This window comes from Poromitra crassiceps (assembly GCF_964638095.1).
Source record: "Poromitra crassiceps genome assembly, chromosome: 22".
In the NCBI taxonomy this organism is placed as follows: domain Eukaryota; kingdom Metazoa; phylum Chordata; class Actinopteri; order Beryciformes; family Melamphaidae; genus Poromitra; species Poromitra crassiceps.
Window position 1 is genome coordinate 17,417,603 of NC_139647.1, and position 20,000 is coordinate 17,437,602.

At 45.9% G+C, this 20,000-nt stretch overlaps 1 protein-coding gene across 1 annotated transcript in view; it reads left to right on the plus strand.

The window, feature by feature from the left end:
• The window catches only part of atrnl1a (attractin-like 1a), a gene marked incomplete at both ends in the record, with an annotated part of 286,198 nt that overhangs the window by 38,050 nt on the left and 228,148 nt on the right, over nt 1–20,000 (plus strand). Inside the window, 5 exons of the mRNA XM_083658569.1 lie at nt 6,693–6,867; nt 7,029–7,116; nt 11,714–11,960; nt 15,102–15,285; nt 18,266–18,420. Coding sequence (XP_083514695.1) covers nt 6,693–6,867; nt 7,029–7,116; nt 11,714–11,960; nt 15,102–15,285; nt 18,266–18,420 — 849 coding nt within the window. The remainder of the gene's footprint in view (nt 1–6,692; nt 6,868–7,028; nt 7,117–11,713; nt 11,961–15,101; nt 15,286–18,265; nt 18,421–20,000) is intronic.

Genomic DNA, 20,000 nt, shown 5'->3' on the forward strand with positions numbered 1-20,000 from the left:
GGAGGCGGGGACACACACACGGGCCGGGGAAACCCAATAGAATTTAATCAGGGACGGAACCAACCAGTGCTTATTGAATGAAGTGAGGGGGCTTCAGGTTCCATCCAGGTGTGGTTGGTGCAGCCCGGTACTGCGGGATGTGACTCTGGACTGGAGCCGGGTCTTTTGGGGGCCAGGCGAGAGAGGACTGGCTGGAGGAGAGAGTGGAACCAAAGGGCAGAGGGAGAGTCACATCTCAAAGGTGCTACCTGTGACGTTTGACAAGAAGATTGTGAGCTTCCATCTTCAATGTTTTTCTTGCAAATAGGAATCGTTGGTGCCCCCAAAGAGGTTTTAGCTGTATAACATCCCACTGAATTGTGGGCGACATTACTTTATTCTTTGATTTTGGGTTGCAAGATAAATAAATAAAATCTTGACAATGACTGATATGAGATCAGGACAACCCTGACTGCATATGAACTCAAAATACTCAATATTATTATTTTTTTGTCTAAAATACATTTAATTTTTTTTCACAAACTACTTTGACAAAAATTGGCAGAGCCCCTGCAGTACCTCTGCGGACGCCCTGGGGGTCCCGGACCCCCTGTTTAGAGAATTTCAAAGTTAAAGTCCCACATTTTTACATTGACATGACTATAAGTCTGAAACTTGGGGTACTTTAAAAACACATCGCCCCGTGAGTTTCATCTTTAGCTTACTGATGTCTAGTCAGCCCCCAAAGGCCCATCCTGAGCCAGGCAAAAAACCCTGATCTCAAAGAGGACCTCCTCTCCATCGCTCAAACGTTTCCTATTTTGCTTTCCTGAAGAAGAAGATCGACATGTTGGAAGTCATTCCACCATCTTCCACTAGAAGAACAGCGGCGACTCTTCCTTTCACTTCGTGCTGCAAAGCAATCCAGCAGATTCCCTGTGAAATCTGACCTGCTGTCGACCTGCAGTAAAATGCAGTGAAGAGGCTGGTGGAGGCTGCCAACCTTCTCGCTGATGGTGTCATTTCAATTTGTTTAGCGTATTTATATCAATGTGGTCATGATTGATTGATGTTAAAATGTTCCACGTAGCATCTTTAAAACTGATTAAACTGCTGACTGGTCTGAAACTCAGTGCCATGCAAATAAAAGCTTCATATTTATATAGTATCAGATTATATTGTATCATTCCTGTGGTTGTGTGCAATTGTGACAATTCTTAATTTTTTTAAACTTTCCGTATCTGGTATTCCTGGCACACTGCACCAAACCCTCAAAGCGTTTCAAGGATGAAAAAATATTGCAAAAATGTCATCCCATACCATTGTGAGATATGATAGTCTGCATAGCTTGTGTGGTTGTGTCAAACACTCTGGCGGTCATGTCAGGCTGCTCCAGTCTGTTGGGGCAAAATGGTAGAGCACTGCCCCCTCCTGGAGAGATGCTGTCAGCACAAGCAGAAACACCAGATGACGGGACCGCCACGTTCCACTCGATATGTTGATATGGATATTTTAGCTTCCTTTGTCTGCAGACATACTCATAATTAATGCTCATGAGGAGGGAGATTCTGTATTTTTTTTTTATTCCTTGTAAAATAGTTATCCTCCTTTTGAAACATTTGAAACTTAGACCCTGGCATGAAATATTATATTAATATAATATATGAATGGAATATTGTTGATGTTATTAACTCTCTGAAGATATTTATAAAAAAAAAAGTCACACTGGGATAATGTAATCTATAATTTTGAAATATGTGCATATTTATTTAAAAAAAAAAGTCACATTGGGAGAATGTAATCTATAATTTGAAATATGTGCAAATACCAAAAGGCAATTATGGTGACATCTAGGGGACTCGTCACCACATTACATCCCATGGAGGAAAAGAAAACAAATGTATGTGACTGTAAGATTAAATTCTGCATACTTGTGGGGCACATTTCCATATGTGCATTTTTGGGAAATTGCAACATGATTACAAACCCAAAGCCCTGTACTTTGCTGTATTTGGCTTTTTGCCGGTCAAGTGATTGCTTTGTAATCTTACAGTACCTTCTTAAATAGCAATGCTATAAATCACTGCATTTAACTGCCAGGAGTGAGTTCATACCAGGAGTGAGTTTATAGCGGTGCAAGTCTATTTATAAGTATGATCATTTTCACTAAGATCATCCTTAATTGAACAACACATCAGGGACAGTGTGCACAAAAATAAAAATAACGTGCGTGCGAGCATCCAAACACACACATACACACACACACACACACACACACATATAGACACACCACACATAGACACGCGCACACAACCATATATATTTTTTTTTACGTAAACATCTGTCTGCGGTACCTGTCTCCCTCATTCTCTCCCTTGCCGGGGGAGGCTGTGCAGTGTGCAGCCATTGCACAGCATCGCCAGTTCGGCCATTAATCTGCGCAGCCATCGCGAATTCGGCCAGTAATCGGCCCTAATTAATTAATTAAAAGATCTGTCTCCGTTAGGTCACCCAGGGGTGCTCTTTACACTTCCTGAAAGATTCAGCGCATCCGCACGTAAAATGGCGTAGCTTCTGCTCACTCGCAGAGACTTGGCGTTCTTATTATAGGATGCAATGCATCTCTTTTCCCTCTGTGTGTCTCCCTCTCTGTCCGTCCCTCTGTGTGTCTCCTCTTATTCACACAAAAGCCATCAAGACGGTAATAATGACAGACAGTAGTACCACCTGTCAGTCTGTTCGCTTATAGAAGACAGAGTGTCTGTGCTACTGGCTTGGGTAATGATGAGAGAGGTGGGGGCAGTTAGCGGACACACCCCCAAGGCAGCCGCACACACACACACACACACGCACACACACACACACCTGTACACCTGTGTGCGCGCACACACGCACAAACAATGGGGTAAATGTGCTGGTTGCCATAGCAACTCTCCTGTCACAGCGGAAAAGTGTGTGTTAATGAAAAGAGCGTTTGTCCTTCGCTCTTCCACGTCTCCTCTACCTGCTGCAGCCTCCATCCAAACGCAGTGTTGTCTATATATTCCAATGCAGTTTGCATCCATCGTGGATCATCAGTGCATTTCTCTCGTTTCTTCTCCCCATATTTGTACTTGAGCCTCATTTGTACCTGGAGAGACGGTGCTGAGGTCACTGTCCAGGTGTGTGGGGGGGGGGGGGGGGGGGGGGGCATGGCATTAATCAGAGTCTCACACCCCATTTACAAAGCCCTAATGATTTTGGCCTCACTGACACCCCACACACACACACACACACACACACACACACACACACACACACATCCATATGCAGGGAGGGAGGTCATTGGACAACATTTGTGAAGGATGATAGTGATTATAACTCACGGCTGTTGCTTGACCTCCTTGTAACTCCTATGTTGGTGTTTTTCTTTTTTGTTTAGGTCATTTTTGTGGAGTAAATGTTCCTGTGCCGAGTCCGTTCCTAGACTCTGAGCACCATGACACCCATTCAATATCCCATTGTTCAATTTCAACCATTCATGCAGAGACATTATTAAAGTGCCACTTTGTCTGATTTACCTAAAACAGTTTACTTTTTCCCCGAGATACTGTAGGACAGTGGTTCTCAAACTTTTCACGTCAAGGACCTCTAAACGGACACAAATGAGACCACATACCGCCATTTGATAAGATTTTGTCCCAGCGTCCCCCATCTGATACGATTTGAGCTTTTAGATGTTTTATTACAGAAGGTGTATGAAACCCATGACCAAAACAACCATACATTCTGTCATTGTGTTACATAGGCTCTGGATGGAATTATTGCTCAAATAAATCACCCCCCTTTTTGCTGGGGACACCCTGGAACCCTCTCAGGGACCGCTGGGGGTCCCCGGACCTAATTTATTTCCTTTTTCACACTTTTTCACATCAAAAGTTCATTTTTCAAGATTTCATTCATAATAGTAATGTACAGTTTGCTGACGTCACCTAGTACTATCAAATTTCTACCCCATTTCAACCAATCATATCACGACATGGCAGCTGTCAATCAAATCTTCATTTCAGGATAATTTTCTCTTCCAAATGAAGTAGAAAATGGCGCCTAGTGCCTGTCAACTGGCAGAATTCCTATCCCATAAACTAACTACTAACTTAGCCAATTGCATGAAACATGAACAAAAAACAAAAACGATAATGTCTAAGAATGCAAAGAAATGTAACTGGCTCGTTAAAACGCGCATTCCAGGAATATCGTAGTTACAGCAGCGATAAAGGCGCGCGCTTGAGAGCCTGCTGGTTGTCAGGGGTCGCACCTCGGAGATTCCAGGCCGACGGGCTGCACTCTCCGCTCGGCAACACGAAGGCAGCTGGCTGCCTGCGGCTCGCTGAGCTCCACTCAGCCACACTAACCTCCTGTCAGCAGGCTCTTCCCGAGGGGAGCGCCACAACACGCTGAATCCCACTCGATTTGGAGGCGGAACACGCCAGGATTGGCCAAAGCCCAATCCAGTCCCCAGAATTGTCAAATAAAATCGACATGCTGCTATGACCCGCCTCTCAACCTGTCATCTCAGACAAGTTATGTTTTCAGTCTGAAACGGACTGCGACGCACACGACGAACGGGTTCAGTTCGACTTTAAAGGGGGACTAACCCCCTAGATATGTATTAGAACAGTGATTTGAAAATACCTATGGAAAAAACCAAGAAATGACATATGCTCTTGTCTATACTGGACTCTTTGGCTGTGTTGAAGTCCAGATTTTTTTTCGGAAATCGACGCCATTACAGTTTGCCTATTGCCTCAAAAATAATTTATTTGAGAGGGGCCATATCTGTATAAATATCAACAATTAGCCAACGCTGGTGGCCTGTATGGAAAGAGCTTTGCTCAAAATGGTTGAAAGTTATATCAATTTGGTAATTCAGTGGCGAACTAGAAATTTAATTATTTTTCTGCATGTAACTCTATGGCAGTGTGTTGAACTACGTTACGAGAGCCAAGTGGCATGGGCTCGTTACAGCAGCACACCGCACAATACGACAAACCCCCCGTTCTGGGGTAACACAATGCGAGATTTCTCTACGTCATTCCCTCGTCCAAGTTGCCATATAGTCCCTTTTTCATTTTAGTTTGGGGGCTTTTCGTGATTGTTGTTAAAAGTTGTGCAAAAGTTTTTTCCTCTCAGCGCAGTGCAGGCTGCCTGCGCCTCCTCCCTCCTGCCAGACCCCGGCTGGCGAAACAGCCTGTTGCATGCATGGGGCGCTTGTAACCTCACGGAGCAACAAACAAACAGACAGAAATAGCTGGTGTGCGATTTAGAGAATACAGTCTGAGATTGGGTACAGGATTGAGGGAATCCCGCATCTGTTTGCGAAGGTGCGACTGGACAGGACGCTTTTCACAGACGGGCACAGTAGTCGGAGCGAGGCGAGTGTCTCTCAGGGCTACTCAGGGCAGAGCTGCAGATCTCTCCTTCTCCTCCGCGCATTCAGTCTGTCCAAAATCATTACCGATATAATCTCAGTAGGAGGGATGCAGGGAAATGATAGTAGCCGATGTGTTTAGAGAAGCTTTGTCACGTTGTCACGTCGTAGTATAGCGTTATATTTTACATGTGCGCTAAACTGCGACCATATTTGTTTGCGGAAATATCAGACTGCTCTCTCTACTCTGAGAGCACAGAGAGCTCTGCTCTGCTGCGCGCGCCCGCGGAGCTTGGAGCTAGTGCATGAGGTTTACAGTAGGACTCTCTCCCGCATGCCTGGGCTGGAGACAGCTGCTTCCAACTCGGACTGATAATATATACATCATCATTCGAGCTTATTCAGGTAAGATATTAATAAAGTAGTGACACATTCAGCGGGAAACTAACTATAATTAAGACATGTGCCAACTTTGACGACGTTTGGTTCAGTATTTTAAGAGCAAACTTCAATAGGAATAGGCTTGGAGTTCTGAGGAGCCGAAAGGGTACAGGGGGGGTAGGGGAGTAATTATCTTGAAATCCCATAGTCTTTGGGAACACTGTGACGTCAAAGTGTTCCTAATCTCCCATTCATTTGAGAAAAAAAAAAAAAGCAGTCTTTGACCCTAAGAGGGCGCTTATGCCAGGTATGCTGCTGAAAAATGATACAAATGGTAAAATGGCAACAGTTTGGTGTCAAATGTGGAAATTCTGACCAGAATTCTTCACACATCACCCCCAAAGTCATATATATTGGTTAAAAGCTGAAAAAAAGTGTTTTGGAGGTTAGTTCTCCTTTAAGAACCACTGCTGTAGGAGGAGGTGTCCATGCATTATATTAGCAGCTATATGCCTTAGAATGCATCCATCCTCTCAATGTCTTGTTAGTACAGTACCACTAGATGGTGCTGTGGCGACTTGCTTAGTGATCAGTATGTTTCACTTCAGACGTCCTCTACTGCTTTTTATCCAAACGAAACACATTAGTCATGTTGTGTGTATTATGTTAGCTATGTTAGATCTGTCAGTTCTGCCATACTTAATGTGATGTATCTCCTCTGTGTCTCTGTCTCCATCCCTTCTCCCTTCCCCATCTTACTCCCTTTCAACTCATATTTTTGATACCTGATCATTTTTTCAATGAATAATAATTTTTATTTGGTGGCAAATTTAGTAATAATATGGATACGGTAGCTAGCTACTAATAAATAAAATTGGTTTTGATTTTGATAATGAGTAAAGTCCATCCCTCTCTGCTCCAGGTCCGGACTGCTCTCTCTCGGTTCCCTCCACTGAAGCTTTCTGGGTGCTGCCCAACGTCAAGCCATCAGCTCAGTCTCTGGGCCGGGCGTCCCACAGAGCACTGCTCCACTCTGGCCTGATGTGGGTGGTGGGAGGCTACTCCTTCAACTACTCCAACTACCACATGGTCCTCAAGTAAGTACTACACCCATCTCCTTCAACTACTCCAACTACCACATGGTCCTCCATAAGTACTAGACACCCATCAGCTTGCTTTGGCTCTTGTGAAACTGATTTTTGAAGCTAGGGGTTATCATCTATTACACTCCAGTCTCTCTCTGTCTTCCTATCCCTAGTTACAACCTGGAAACTAGTACATGGGATGTGGTGCCTGTCAATAACGGTCCTCTCTACAGATATGGACATTCCTTGGCTCTGTACCAGGTAATACAACATGTGCTTATCTGTTTTGACACATTTGATAGATTCACCATGTTTGTCATAGGCAATACCCTATAACTTATATCATGATTATACACTACTGTATATAACCTGTTGCATACATGGTCTAGTATACTGTGTATATGTTATTGTAAATGTAGGGGGGGGGGGTAGATCTGTATTTCCAGGGAAATCTATAAATTTCAGAGTAGACCGAGAAATGTGTAAAAAAAAAAAAAGCACGCTTACCACCACCAGAGAGCGCTGTGTCAGAGGAGAGCGCTCCGTCGGATGACAGCCGTCTGTCAGAATGCGCTGCATCCTTGACTTCGTCCTCGAGTGGTGCTGCGATGCTCAGGCGGTGTTCAGAAACGTTTCCATGCGTGCGGTAATAATGTCACTGCAGCAAATCTCCTGGGACATTTAACCCATTGATACCTGATGCAGCATTTGCGTGTATATCCCTCATTTGTGTGCGTATCCCTTTAAGACCGCGAACCGCGTTAACGCGGTTCGTGGTCTTAAAGGGATACACACACAAATGCTGCATCAGGTATCAATGGGTTAAGCAGTGATAATAACTAAAAAGTGTCACTTGACAGGACAGAGGAAACTCCAGGGGGAAGCAGAATGATCAGGTTTGTGTGAGAACGTTTTAGACGAAGAAGAACAGAACATTAATTAACATTAGACCCTGAGCCGTCCTGGAGATTTAAATAATCAATGAAGTTCAATTGAGAGATTAGGGGGAGAGGGCTTGTAAATTACCTGACCACTCGTTACTGGTGTTAAAGGTTCAAGTAAGACTTTATTTGGCCAAAGAGGATTCACATTTTTACAATTTACTAAAAAAATTGCACCACAGAGGCAACTCCCCGATTCATTTTTGCCCATAAATCGGACCATAATTTACTAAATGAACACAATACTGCATTGAGCGACTGAGACCACACACTCATTAGGAAAGTGTGTTTACTGGGGTAATACATTAAATGAGAAGTCGGTACACATTTTCCCGTTCTCTTCTATACAACCAGACTTGTTTTTGCAGCCATAGACTGACGACTGTATAAACGGGTGAGCGATCTAAAAATCCCCTGCAGACATGTTCCTGTCTTCTTGTGTGATGAATGTGAGATGTGAGACGGTCAGGTCCGTGTGGGACCATTTGCACCCAGCAATAACTCCTATCTTCACGTGTCTCAGGCCAGCTTACTAAACATCACACCATCTCCATTACACTGAAGGGGAGATGATGGGAACTTCATCGAAGGAGAGCGCTCTCAGACTCACATGCTCGGACGTACACACACACGCACGCACGCACACACACACACACACACACACACACACACACACACACACACACACACACAGGTCTCTTTGAGGCAGTGTGTGTTTTATTTTTACCCCAGAGGGTAACAGAGACATCCTTCCATCCAGACCTGCTGACTCTTCACCCCTCGCCCTCAGGCTTGACCCTGGTATTTTAGGTGACTCTTACTAATGTTATAATTACTGCACCAGCAGCACAATCCAGACACCATATTAGCTTATAGCTGGCAAATGCAATACTAGCGTGTGCTGGTTTAGCTTCAAGGGCTTATCGAGAGCCGCGGGAATGAGTTTGGAAGTATACTTCCGGGTTCTTCAGTGGAAAAGTCTATGGGATTTAACATGGGGGTTTATGGGAACGCGAATCTGGGTTCTGCATGATAATCTTCACAAACGTGAACAACTTTTATGACTTTTGGAACGTAAATGCACTTTTTTTAACGCGTTTTTTACAAAACGCTTCAAAAGGCTCTGCATAGAAAAATGTGGCTTTGTGGAGGATTGTCTTTCTGTGACAATTATGTCACAATGTTGCACGTTTGTAACATGTAACATGTAAATGTTACACGTTTGTCTGATTGTCTTTTCTTTGGTGAGCAGCAGCATGAAGAATAGCAATTGCCAGCCAGCTAATAATGATCTCTAGTAAAATAATAAAAATAGGAACAGAAATCAAAAGCTGTGCTATGATCAAGCCAGAAGCTGGAATTCTGAAAAATGATTGCCAAACTCCATTCACATCTAATTAGGAATTGAATCAAAAGTCTGCATTGAAGGTCTTACAGCCAGATGGCAATGGGGATCTCGTTACAGCAGTCACATTGCTCCTGACATTGTTGAGCGCTGCTATCGTATCTGAGTCTCGTCTTAAGCGTTGATATAAAAGTCACACACCTGCCTCATTATCAGCGATATCATAGCGACAGGAAGTGGATGTTGTTGACAGAGTGTGACTCCCAGATGCTTCCTGTCGTGGCCGTGTACAAGATCATGAACGTGAAGTCAGATCATCCAATCACGCGTTGTTGTGATATAGACGCCCCATCTGCCACCAGCACAAGCCACAAGCAGATCAGAACTCATCTTTTCTGACAGCTTGTCAATGAAAATCAACTGTCACCCACTGAACTTTCTGTTGAGTTATACTCACACACAGCAGCTACACCACAAGCTTCACCCACTGAACTTTCTGTTGAGTTATACTCACACACAGCAGCTACACCACAAGCTTCACCCACTGAACTTTCTGTTGAGTTATACTCACACACAGCAGCTACACCACAAGCTTCCTGAGTCACAGAGCTCAGTTCAATTGAACTGTACTACTGTGCAGTTGTAACTTGTAACAAGTTTGTGGGTGTTTTGTAGCTTGTTAGCCTCCTGGATAGCTAGCTAACATGACAGACTCAAACCACGGCAGTTGTGGGATTTGCGCACAGACTGTTTATTCATTGCTAATACTTGTCGACCATATAAAGCCTGGTCTCTACGGCACTAATTCTCTACACACATGTAGAAGCTAGACATAGAGCACTAATTCACACACACCAAGTTGTCACAGAGAATAGTCTGACTTGCGTCTTGCATGGAGGCAGACTGGAGAAGAAGAGAGACGTAAAGTAAGTTGTCGCAAAGACAATACAATAATAAGGAGCGCCTCACAGTGGACCAACATGTAATTCCAACCAAACTGACTGTTACAAACTGAAGTGTCTGAATTCTTAGAGCATAATATGGCAGTGCCAGAGTGCATCCCAAAGGCTCATTTATGCTTCATTTTCATATGAAAATAAGTCTGTTTCAAACGATGTAACCGTCACTGCCCAGTGCCCACATACTTCCATGCATCTTACATTGGTGTCATGTTAAGCAATACATCCACTAGTGGGCAGTAGAGAGTCAAATGTGTGTGTGTGTGTGTGTGTGTGTGTGTGTGTGTGTGTGTGCGTGCGCGCGCGTGTATGTGTGCGTGTGTGGCTGTTGGGCCTTCTCTAGGATTAGACTGACTGAACAGCATGCTGCAGTCTTTTATATGTCTCCCCTCTCCCTCCCCTCCCCTCTCCTCCCCTCCCCTCCCCTCCCCCTCCCCTCTCCTCTCCTCCTCTCCCCTCCCCTCCCTCCCTCTCCCCTCTCCTCCTCTCCCTTCCCCTCCCCTCCCCTCTACATAAATTCCACCTCGTAGGCCAAATCCACTATTACCATATAAATGAACAACAACGATGATGAGGTTCTCCTCAGGTAGAGCTGCACCCAGATGAACACCGCAAGAAGCAGGGAGATTTACAATAGGATTCCTGGGTCACAGAACAAGATCAACTACACACACACACACACACACACACACACACACACACACACACACACACACACACACACACACACACACACACTCCTGTAATACACACAAGTATCCACAGTGATTCCTGTCAAGTGGCTAACTCAACACTTCCTAATATACCTAGGACAACATTCACCCCTCTCTCTCTTTCCCCCTCTCTCTACCTCTCTCTTTCTCCCCTCTCCCTACCTCTCTCTTTCTCCCCTCTCTCTACCTCTCTCTTTCTCCCCTCTCTCTACCTCTCTCTTTCTCCCCTCTCTCTACCTCTCTCTTTCCCCCTCTCTCTCTCTCTCTTTCCCCCTCTCTCTACCTCTCTCTTTCCCCCTCTCTCTACCTCTCTCTTTCCCCCTCTCTCTACCTCTCTTTCCCCCTCTCTCTTTTTCCCTGTCTCTTTCCCCCTCTCTCTACCTCTCTCTCTCTTTCCCCCTCTCTCACTCTCTCTTTCCCCCTCTCTCTCTTTCCCTGTCTCTTTCCCCCTCTCTCTACCTCTCTCTCTCTCTCTCTCCATCTCTCTCTCCTGTTGAAATTAAGAGTCAAGGTCAGTTCAAGCGTGTGTTTTTGCTGCTTGAACTTTGGCAACAGAAAACAGATCAGTCGGCATGTTTTCAGAAGTCCCTCCTTTCATTTCTTTCGTGTGTGTGTGTGTGTGTGTGTGTGCGTGTGCGTGTGCGTGTGTGTGTGTGTGTGTGTGTGTGTGCGCGTGTGTGTGCGTGTGTGTGTCTCTGTGCGTGGGTGTGTCTCTGTGTGTGTGTGTGTGTGTCTCTGTGTGTGTGTGTGTCTCTGTGTGTGTGTGTGCGCGTGTGTGTGTGTGTGTGTCTCTGTGCGTGTGTGTGTGTGTGTGTGTGTGTGTCTCTGTGCGTGTGTGTGTGTGTGTGTCTCTGTGTGTGTGTCTGTGTGTGCGTGTGCGTGTGTCTGTGCGTGCTACAGGATGACATCTACATGTTTGGAGGAAAGCTGGAGGCGGGCTCGGCCAACGTGACGGACGAGATGTGGCTGTTCAACATCCCCCGACGCACCTGGTCGCCACGGCAACCGGCCCCGCCTCCCCCCTACGCCCTGGAGGGCCACTCCGCCCACGTGGTGGAGCTGGCCGGCGGCGAGCCCGTCATGCTGATCTTCTTCGGCTACTCGCCCGTCTACAGCTACGTCAGCAAAGTCCACGAGTACAACATCAGTGAGTGGCACAGCTGAGCCAGCTTGCATTTGTCTGTTGCCGATTGGTTGATTGGTGATCGCTTAATTGCTTTTCATTGATGCGAGTCAAACAGAAGAGACTCGTTAAGTTGTTGACATTTCCCGAGGCAACGTTTTAAAATGGCCATTAGTGAAAATCCTAATCAGAGACTTTACACTATAGAGGCAGCTCAACTCCTTCCTGTATCTGTGTCACATCTGTGTCGCCGCTGCCACGCTGCCTTAGGAGACTTGCGGCAGGTCTTGAGTCTATTGGAGTCCATGGAATTTAGGAGAGCGGAAGAGTGTACCATTTCATACTATACTATTGTCCATTCGTCTCTGTCCTAACCCACGCTCACTACTAGATAACACATATTAAACACACAGCAGAGGACTGTGGTTGCTGGCAGGGGCGAAAACCCAATTTAAACACTGCAGAAATTCTGTTATTGCCGCTGGTGAAGAATCTCACAACTCATCCACATGGTCCTTTATGAGTAGAACACGTTTCATGGCCCAAAGCCCCGATACAACACATTTAAAATGTGTTTAATACTAAATCTGAAAATCAAGCTTTTTTTCTCCCCCACAGCTCCTGAGATGTTAGCTTAGCCGCTTAGCGTCTTGATTCTTTTGATCTCAGACAGTTACATCTCAGATTTTGACCGCCAACAATTCTCCCCAAAAGCGAGGCAGGCAAATTAGTTTAGGGGCCTGGTTGGAGGCTGCAGTTTGTGGAGCTCCTCCCGTGAGCAGAAGGACTTCACAGTCACTGTGGGATGTGGGCATCAGTTTGTGGTGGAGAAATGGAAGAAAGCTCTTCTTGGTGTAAAAAGCTTTTCATCATCACATCATGCACGATGGTCTCTTGGCTTTCTAACACTGGAGAGAGAGAGAGAGGTGTTGATGTTCAGTGTTGAGCATGGAGCACAGCCTTCTAACGCTGGAGAGAGAGAGAGGTGTTGATGTTCAGTGTTGAGGATGGAGCACAGCCTTCTAACGCTGGAGAGAGAGAGAGGTGTTGATGTTCAGTGTTGAGGATGGAGCACAGCCAAGTGGGAACCAGCTTCATCAGCCTCATCTCCTGTCATGCTCATCTCATCCAGCTACACAGGGTCATTTAGTTGAATTGTCCAAGATGGCAAAAATGGTGTTTTTGACCGGATTGAACCTTTAATAAGACAAACAGGGCTGGTTTATGGATCCATGGCGTAAACTGTCTACAATACTCAGAAGTGAATCCACTCTTGGGTGAAATAAGCTCTTCGGTTATTTGACTTCAAAATGAGACTCACCTTAACTTTTAAATTAGAATCATAATTTAAAATCTATCTGTATCCAATGCATATTTGCCTTCAGCTTCTCTCTCTCTCTCTGTCTCCCTCTCTCTCTCACTCGCACACACACACACACACACACACACACACACACACACACACACACACACACACACGCACACACAATTCTCAATTTAGATGTTTTTGAGGGGTTAGTTTGAGTGTTTTCTATATAGCCAATAGATGGCGGTGTAGTCCAGTGTTGTAAGACCAGCCACTGAAATTAGAGCTGGATTTTTGACATATTCTGGACACGCACATACACACACACACACACACACACACACACACACACACACACAGTGTCTGGGAGAAGACGATGATGAATGAATCCAGTGGATCCTCTCATGCCTCACTCTCTAGGTGGCTTCCCATCCATCCACCTGTTTTTTTAAATCTGCATTTTTGATTTGCGCATTAAAAACATGAAACATTAAAAACATGAAATATTAAAAACATGAAACATTAAAAACATGAAACATTAAAAACGTTTCAAGATTAGAAAAACCCTCTGTCTCGTGAGGTCTGAGCCTCGGGTGTGCCGTGTACACTTCTCCATCATTTCACGTTGTCTCGCACTTTTCACGTTTTTTGCTCCTCCCCTACTTCTAAAGCTGCGTTCACACCGACCTATTAAAGTTTTCCGCTGGCATCGAGTTTACATACAAAGTCAATGCAAACGAGCGATTGAGCGTATATTCGCCCGGGAGAAAAATCGCTGGGCGTCCGAGCGACAGAGAAATAGGGAGAAAATACGCTCGTCGCCCGAGATGAAATACCCCAACTCGAGCGAAATGACGCTGGCATCAGTCGCTCGCTGTTCAACGCTGATTGGCTGCCGTGTGAGAGCGAGTCAAGGATCACACTGGCTTGGAACAAACCGCTGGTTTATTGTGTGGCAACAAACCGCATTGACAGGCTGACAGCTGACATGAAGTGAAGTCTGTACTACCGGTATGGAGCTCGCGTTAGGAGCACGCTGATAGGCTTAGCTTGTAAACAACTACGGTGGCTCGTAGTGGACAAACATCATGACATAACGTTATAGCCCCCAGATGTCCGTCAATTCGTGTGCCTGTTGACGAGCGATTTAATCACAGCGACAGAGCGATTCCAAAGGGTTGAATCGAGCGACAGAGAGACAAATAAATATCTCGGTGTGAACACAGCTTAAGGGTCTTCTTTAACGGGGGTGGGGGGGGCGGGGTCAGGCTGGATGATGTCATTCCAGCCTGTTTTTAATAGTGTTTTGCCACCTGAATGAATTAGTATGCATCACACAAGTCTAATAATTACATTCGATAAGTTCACATTTCCTCGGGCCTCTCTTCCTCTTTAGCTCACACTCTCCGTCTGTTTCTCTCTCTCTCTCTCTCTCTCTCTCTCTCTCCTCTCAGTGCCAGAAGTAAAAGTGCCTTGCTCGTTGGCATGGATGTGGAAGGCCAATATTGCCAAAGCATCAAAAACTTTTTAAGCTATCAACTCTGATCTTTGTCCCTGAGTACTGCATTAATCAACCCCTTTCTCTCTCTCCCTCTCTCTCTGTCTCTCTCCCCCCCTCTCTCTCTGCCTCTGTCTCTCTCTCCCCCTCTCTCTGTGTCTCTCTGTTTCTCTCCCCCCCTCCCTCTCTCTCTCTGTCTCCCCCCCTCTCTCTCTGCCTCTGTGTCTCTCTCCCTCTCTCTCTCTGTGTCTCTCTCTCCCTCTCTCCCCCCCCCTCTCTCCCTCTCTCCCCCCCCCTCTCTCTGTCTCTCTCTCCCCCTCTCTCTCTGTCTCCCCCCCTCTCTCACTCTCTCTGTCACCAGGGTCAAACTCGTGGCAGGTGGTGTCTGCCAGTGGCGCGGTGGTTCAGGGGGGTTATGGCCACAGCAGCGTGTACCACCGGGCCAGCGGCTGTGTGTTCGTACACGGCGGCTACAAGGCTCTGAGCAACAGCAAGTACGGCCTGGTGGACCACCTGTACCGCTACCACGTCCACACACACACCTGGTGAGAGCACACCTGTGTGTGTGTGTGTATGTGTGTGTGTGTTTAAGAGTGTGTGTGTGTGTGTGTGTGTGTGTGTGAGCACTATCAGTACATAAAGCTGGTATCACAGAGGCACTACAGTCACCACACTGCCGTCACATGACTCATCAAATATTCATGCACGCTCATGGTTTGTGCGGTCCATGACTATGCATAATGCTACCCATGAATATTGACATCATCATTACAGCAGACGCAGCCACCAGAGACTGTGTTAGTTCATAGTGCATAATTATGGAAACCTAATTACTGAGGATGTCATTTCAGTCTAAGCTCTCCAACTGTTACCTTGAATGTGACAAATGTGTGGAGTGAAAAAAGTGTTGAAAACGATGTACTGTAACTTTAAATCGAGATAACAACTCTTAAGGTCCTTACACATCGGGAGCGTTTTTTTCGTGCGATTAATTCGCACGTCAATAATATTTTCCGAACCTACTGTATATCCGTCAATGCAACCGTGCGTACCAACGGCGAAGTTTCGCTGAGCGACATTGCGGTGTTTATTTTTTCGAACCACGGTCGATTTTTCAGAAATTCGCCTCCGACGTGTTCACATCTGTGGCTGTGATTGACAGGTGGCTCAAAACTCGCATCGCAATTTCGTGCCGTATATTCGCATCGCTCTTGATGTGTAAGGACCTTTAGTCTTAGTTAGTCTTAGGACCGTTCGTTGCCCCAAAACAGAACATTTGAAATACTCCAAAATGAGTGATCCAGGTTTAATTCCCGGCAGCGGTACTTCCGGTTTCCTACAGACACAATTGGCTGTGTCTGCGGGTGGGAAGCCCGTGGGGGGTTGTAGGAGTCCTGGTCGCAGCACTAGTGCCTCCTCTGGTTGTTCGGGGGGGAGGGGAACTGGGGGGAATAGCGTGGAAAAAGAACAAGACGTAATAGCACAACGTTCAAAGCCATTCCCGTTAGAGGAGGAAATTGCGAGCAGAAGAGGGTGAGAGGATGGAGGACTACGTATGACAGGGGGGCCGACCTCAGGTGACCTCCAGCAGATGGATGGGTGAAAGAGGACACTACGTTCTATCAGTCTCACAGTCGCACACTGCACGTCGTACACACATCTACACACACACACACACACACACACACACACACACACACACACACACACACACAGACACACACACATACACACACACATACACACACACACACACACACACACACACACACACACACACACACACACACACACACACACATACACACACACACACATACACACATCTACACACAAGCACACACACACACACACACACACACACACACACACACACACACACACACACACACATAGACACTCTCTGTTGCTCTCACTTTCCAAATGGAAATTCTTGTCAGAGTCAGGTGTCACAACATCTCCAACCCTCAACATTTGCAAAGCTCTTCCAGGTAGTCCAGCTGTTTTATCAAACTCCCAGGCAATGTCAAACTCTCCTAGAGCTGCAACGATTAATCGATTAGTCGATCAACAGAAAAATAATAGACAGAAAAATAATCGATCAAGTAATTTTTTAAGAAAAAAAGTTGGGGGGAAGCTGGATAGGGACAAATCCAACTCTGGCAGTTCTGAGGTTGTGACCACTCATTACAGGGAGGGATGACAGCAGTATATATGCATTTACAAGTAAAAACAGCTTTTGCACGGAATGGGACCTTTAACATACACTGTATATTTATAATAGGCAACGAACATCGTCTCAGAAGTTAGAACAGGAGAACTTCAAGCTATAAGCAATCTTAAAGGGGTCATAATCTCTTTTTGAGACGTTAACTGATATTTACTGTCTGTAGGTGTTGTTTGAAATAGAATAAAATAACCCTCCTCCACATCTAACTACGTTCAACTGACAATGTTTCATCGGTTAATCTAAAGTGGGTGAATGTCATTGGGTGTTTGGTATTCTCTTACTTTAGTTAGACTCTACATGCCGGTAAGCAGATTCATTTGATAGACCCTATGCCCATTTTATTGCGTTTTTATTTGAACTAGAGGGGTCGGCAGAGTGGAGAGAGACTGGAAGTGAAACCGTCATCCTTTAAGTGATTTACAGCTCAACTCTGGCACTTTTACTGTACGTAAGAAATCGCCCAAAAATGTACATGAAATATAGTCAGTGTTTTATACTGTCGCTAATGCTCGTCATGTACTACGACTCAACACAGTTTATGCTAAAGAGTTATGGAGGATTTTGGGCTCTCTTAACGGGTAACTTTACCAAAGGTCCCATCTCCCCTAACCTTGGTGTAATTTCCTTTAAGAACTGTGAGGCGCTAGAGAGCAGTGAATGAAGTGGACATGGATAGCCATCACAGTTGCCCCCCGCTATGTCACCTCTGACCACACAAAGGTCACACACTGCAGATTGAGACCTCCCACAACGCCTATGTCTAGTGTGAGTGTGTGTGTGTCTGTGTGTGTGCGTGTGCGTGTGTGTGTGAGAGTGTGTGTGTGTGCGAGTGTGTGTGCAAGTGTGTGTGTGAGAGAGAGTGTGTGTGCGAGTGTGTGTGTGTGTGCGAGTGTGTGTGTGTGTGTGTGTGTTGCCTGCGTGCGTGCGTGTGTGAGTGAGTGAGAGAGAGAGTGTGTGCGAGTGTGTGCGCGAGTCTGTGAGTGTGTGTGTAGCTCTCATGAAGGAACAGTTGGTATATGAAGGGCAGGCACCACAGGCCAGGTCAAACACTCAGACAGACGCCATCACTAACACGGCACCATGTGCACACGCCATTACTGTACATGTATGTGGGCCACACACACACTCACACACACACACACACACACTCATAATTGACATATTAACGCTTTCCTACCATGTGTTCACACTCGAGTTGCACCTTTCTCTCTGCGCGTGTGTGTGTGTGTGTGTGTGTGTGTGTGTGTGTGTGTGTGTGTGTGTGTGCGTGCGTGCTTACGTGTGTGTGTGTACAGGCTGATCCTGAGGGAGAGTGGCTTGGCGCGGTACCTCCACTCGGCGGTGCTGCTGAGTGGCACACTGCTGGTTTTCGGGGGAAACACTCACAACGACACGTCGCTAAGCAACGGAGCCAAGTGCTTCTCCGCTGACTTTCTGGCTTATGACATAGGTAAGAACGGGACACGCGCACACACAGACACGCATACACACACACAGACACGCGCACACACAGACACACACACACACACACACACACACACGCATACACAGACACACACACAGACACACACACACACACAGACACATGCGCGCACACACACACATGCGCGCACACACACACAGCAGGTTGATATTGATTTTGCAGCAGATACCAATCAATATATGGGAACATATTTATGGATTTATCTACTTATCGTCTTTTATGGCAATATGTCAACTCCTCACATCACCCATTCAAAAGCTTGCAAAGCTTTCAAAGAAAGATTATGGCAGAAAATTAAAATTTGAATTCCTGGCATTTCAACCACATAAAATATGTCTCTATGTTATGTTTGCCTCTATTTCTATTTCTATACCAAATTACATCATAATTCATGTATTTTGTAAAGTGTTCAGCATAAATTATACTGTCTTTGGTTGATATAGGCACGTACACACACACACACACACACACACACACGCTCGCACACGCACACACATGCACGCGTGCACACAATTTGCCCATCCACCCTCCCACTGTTACTCATTGACCCTAAGTGAAACTAAATATTAGTCATTCTTTGGAATGCTGTTGCCAGCAAAATATGCTTGCACGTGCACGCACACACACACACACACACACACACACACACACGCACACACACACACACAAGCCCTTTTCCCACATGCATACCGGAAAATTACCTGTAAGTCAATATCGGACATTTCCCTTCACACTTCGGCTCGCGCATGTGGGAATCTATCAGCGAATTTACCTGTATGTTGGGGGGGGGGGCGGGGGGGAAGGGGGAGCTTATTTGGGGGGTCGGCAAAACTCGAAATAAGTTCGCTTGTCAGTTGTCACACAATAAATCACACTCGTTTGACTTAAGAGCAGCGTCAAGCCGCCAGCGTAATAAACACAGCCGATTTACCCCCTCCCCTGTCTGCTCGAGAGCAGCAGCCACAGACAGACACAGCGAGAAAGGCTTGCAAGCTGCTCAACGCTTGTATGTAGAGAAAGCAGACTGGCTTCGTTTGATGTGTCCGGGGTTGCCTTCGGGAAATCAGCAAGCTGACATACTGCTCTTATTAGGCTATCACAAGATCATTTCGCCAGTTTGCTTTAATGTGCGCGAATGATTAGATTATGCCCGCTGGAACATTAAGCAACGTGTGTAGGCTACTCCTCGCCCATGATTGAAGGACCGCTGTCGCGGAAAATGACTGCACCCGTTTCCACTTGCGTCCCCTTAAGATCATACCGCTCTTCTGACTTGGTCGAAAGTGGTGAAATGTCGGGGACGACGGGGTCGCGCTTATACCGGCACGGCGCCTTTCTCACTTGCAGGCATTAGACCACGTTCCGGTCATTTTGCGGTACAAAGCGCATGTGGGAAAAGGGCTACACACACACACACACAGGCGCCCACACACACACACAAGCATACATGCATTTATAGCATGGATACAAATGCGTGTGTGTTCACAACTGATCTCCTGGTGTGAATTGGAGTTGTCCTCACTCTTATGTGATTAAATGCCCATAAT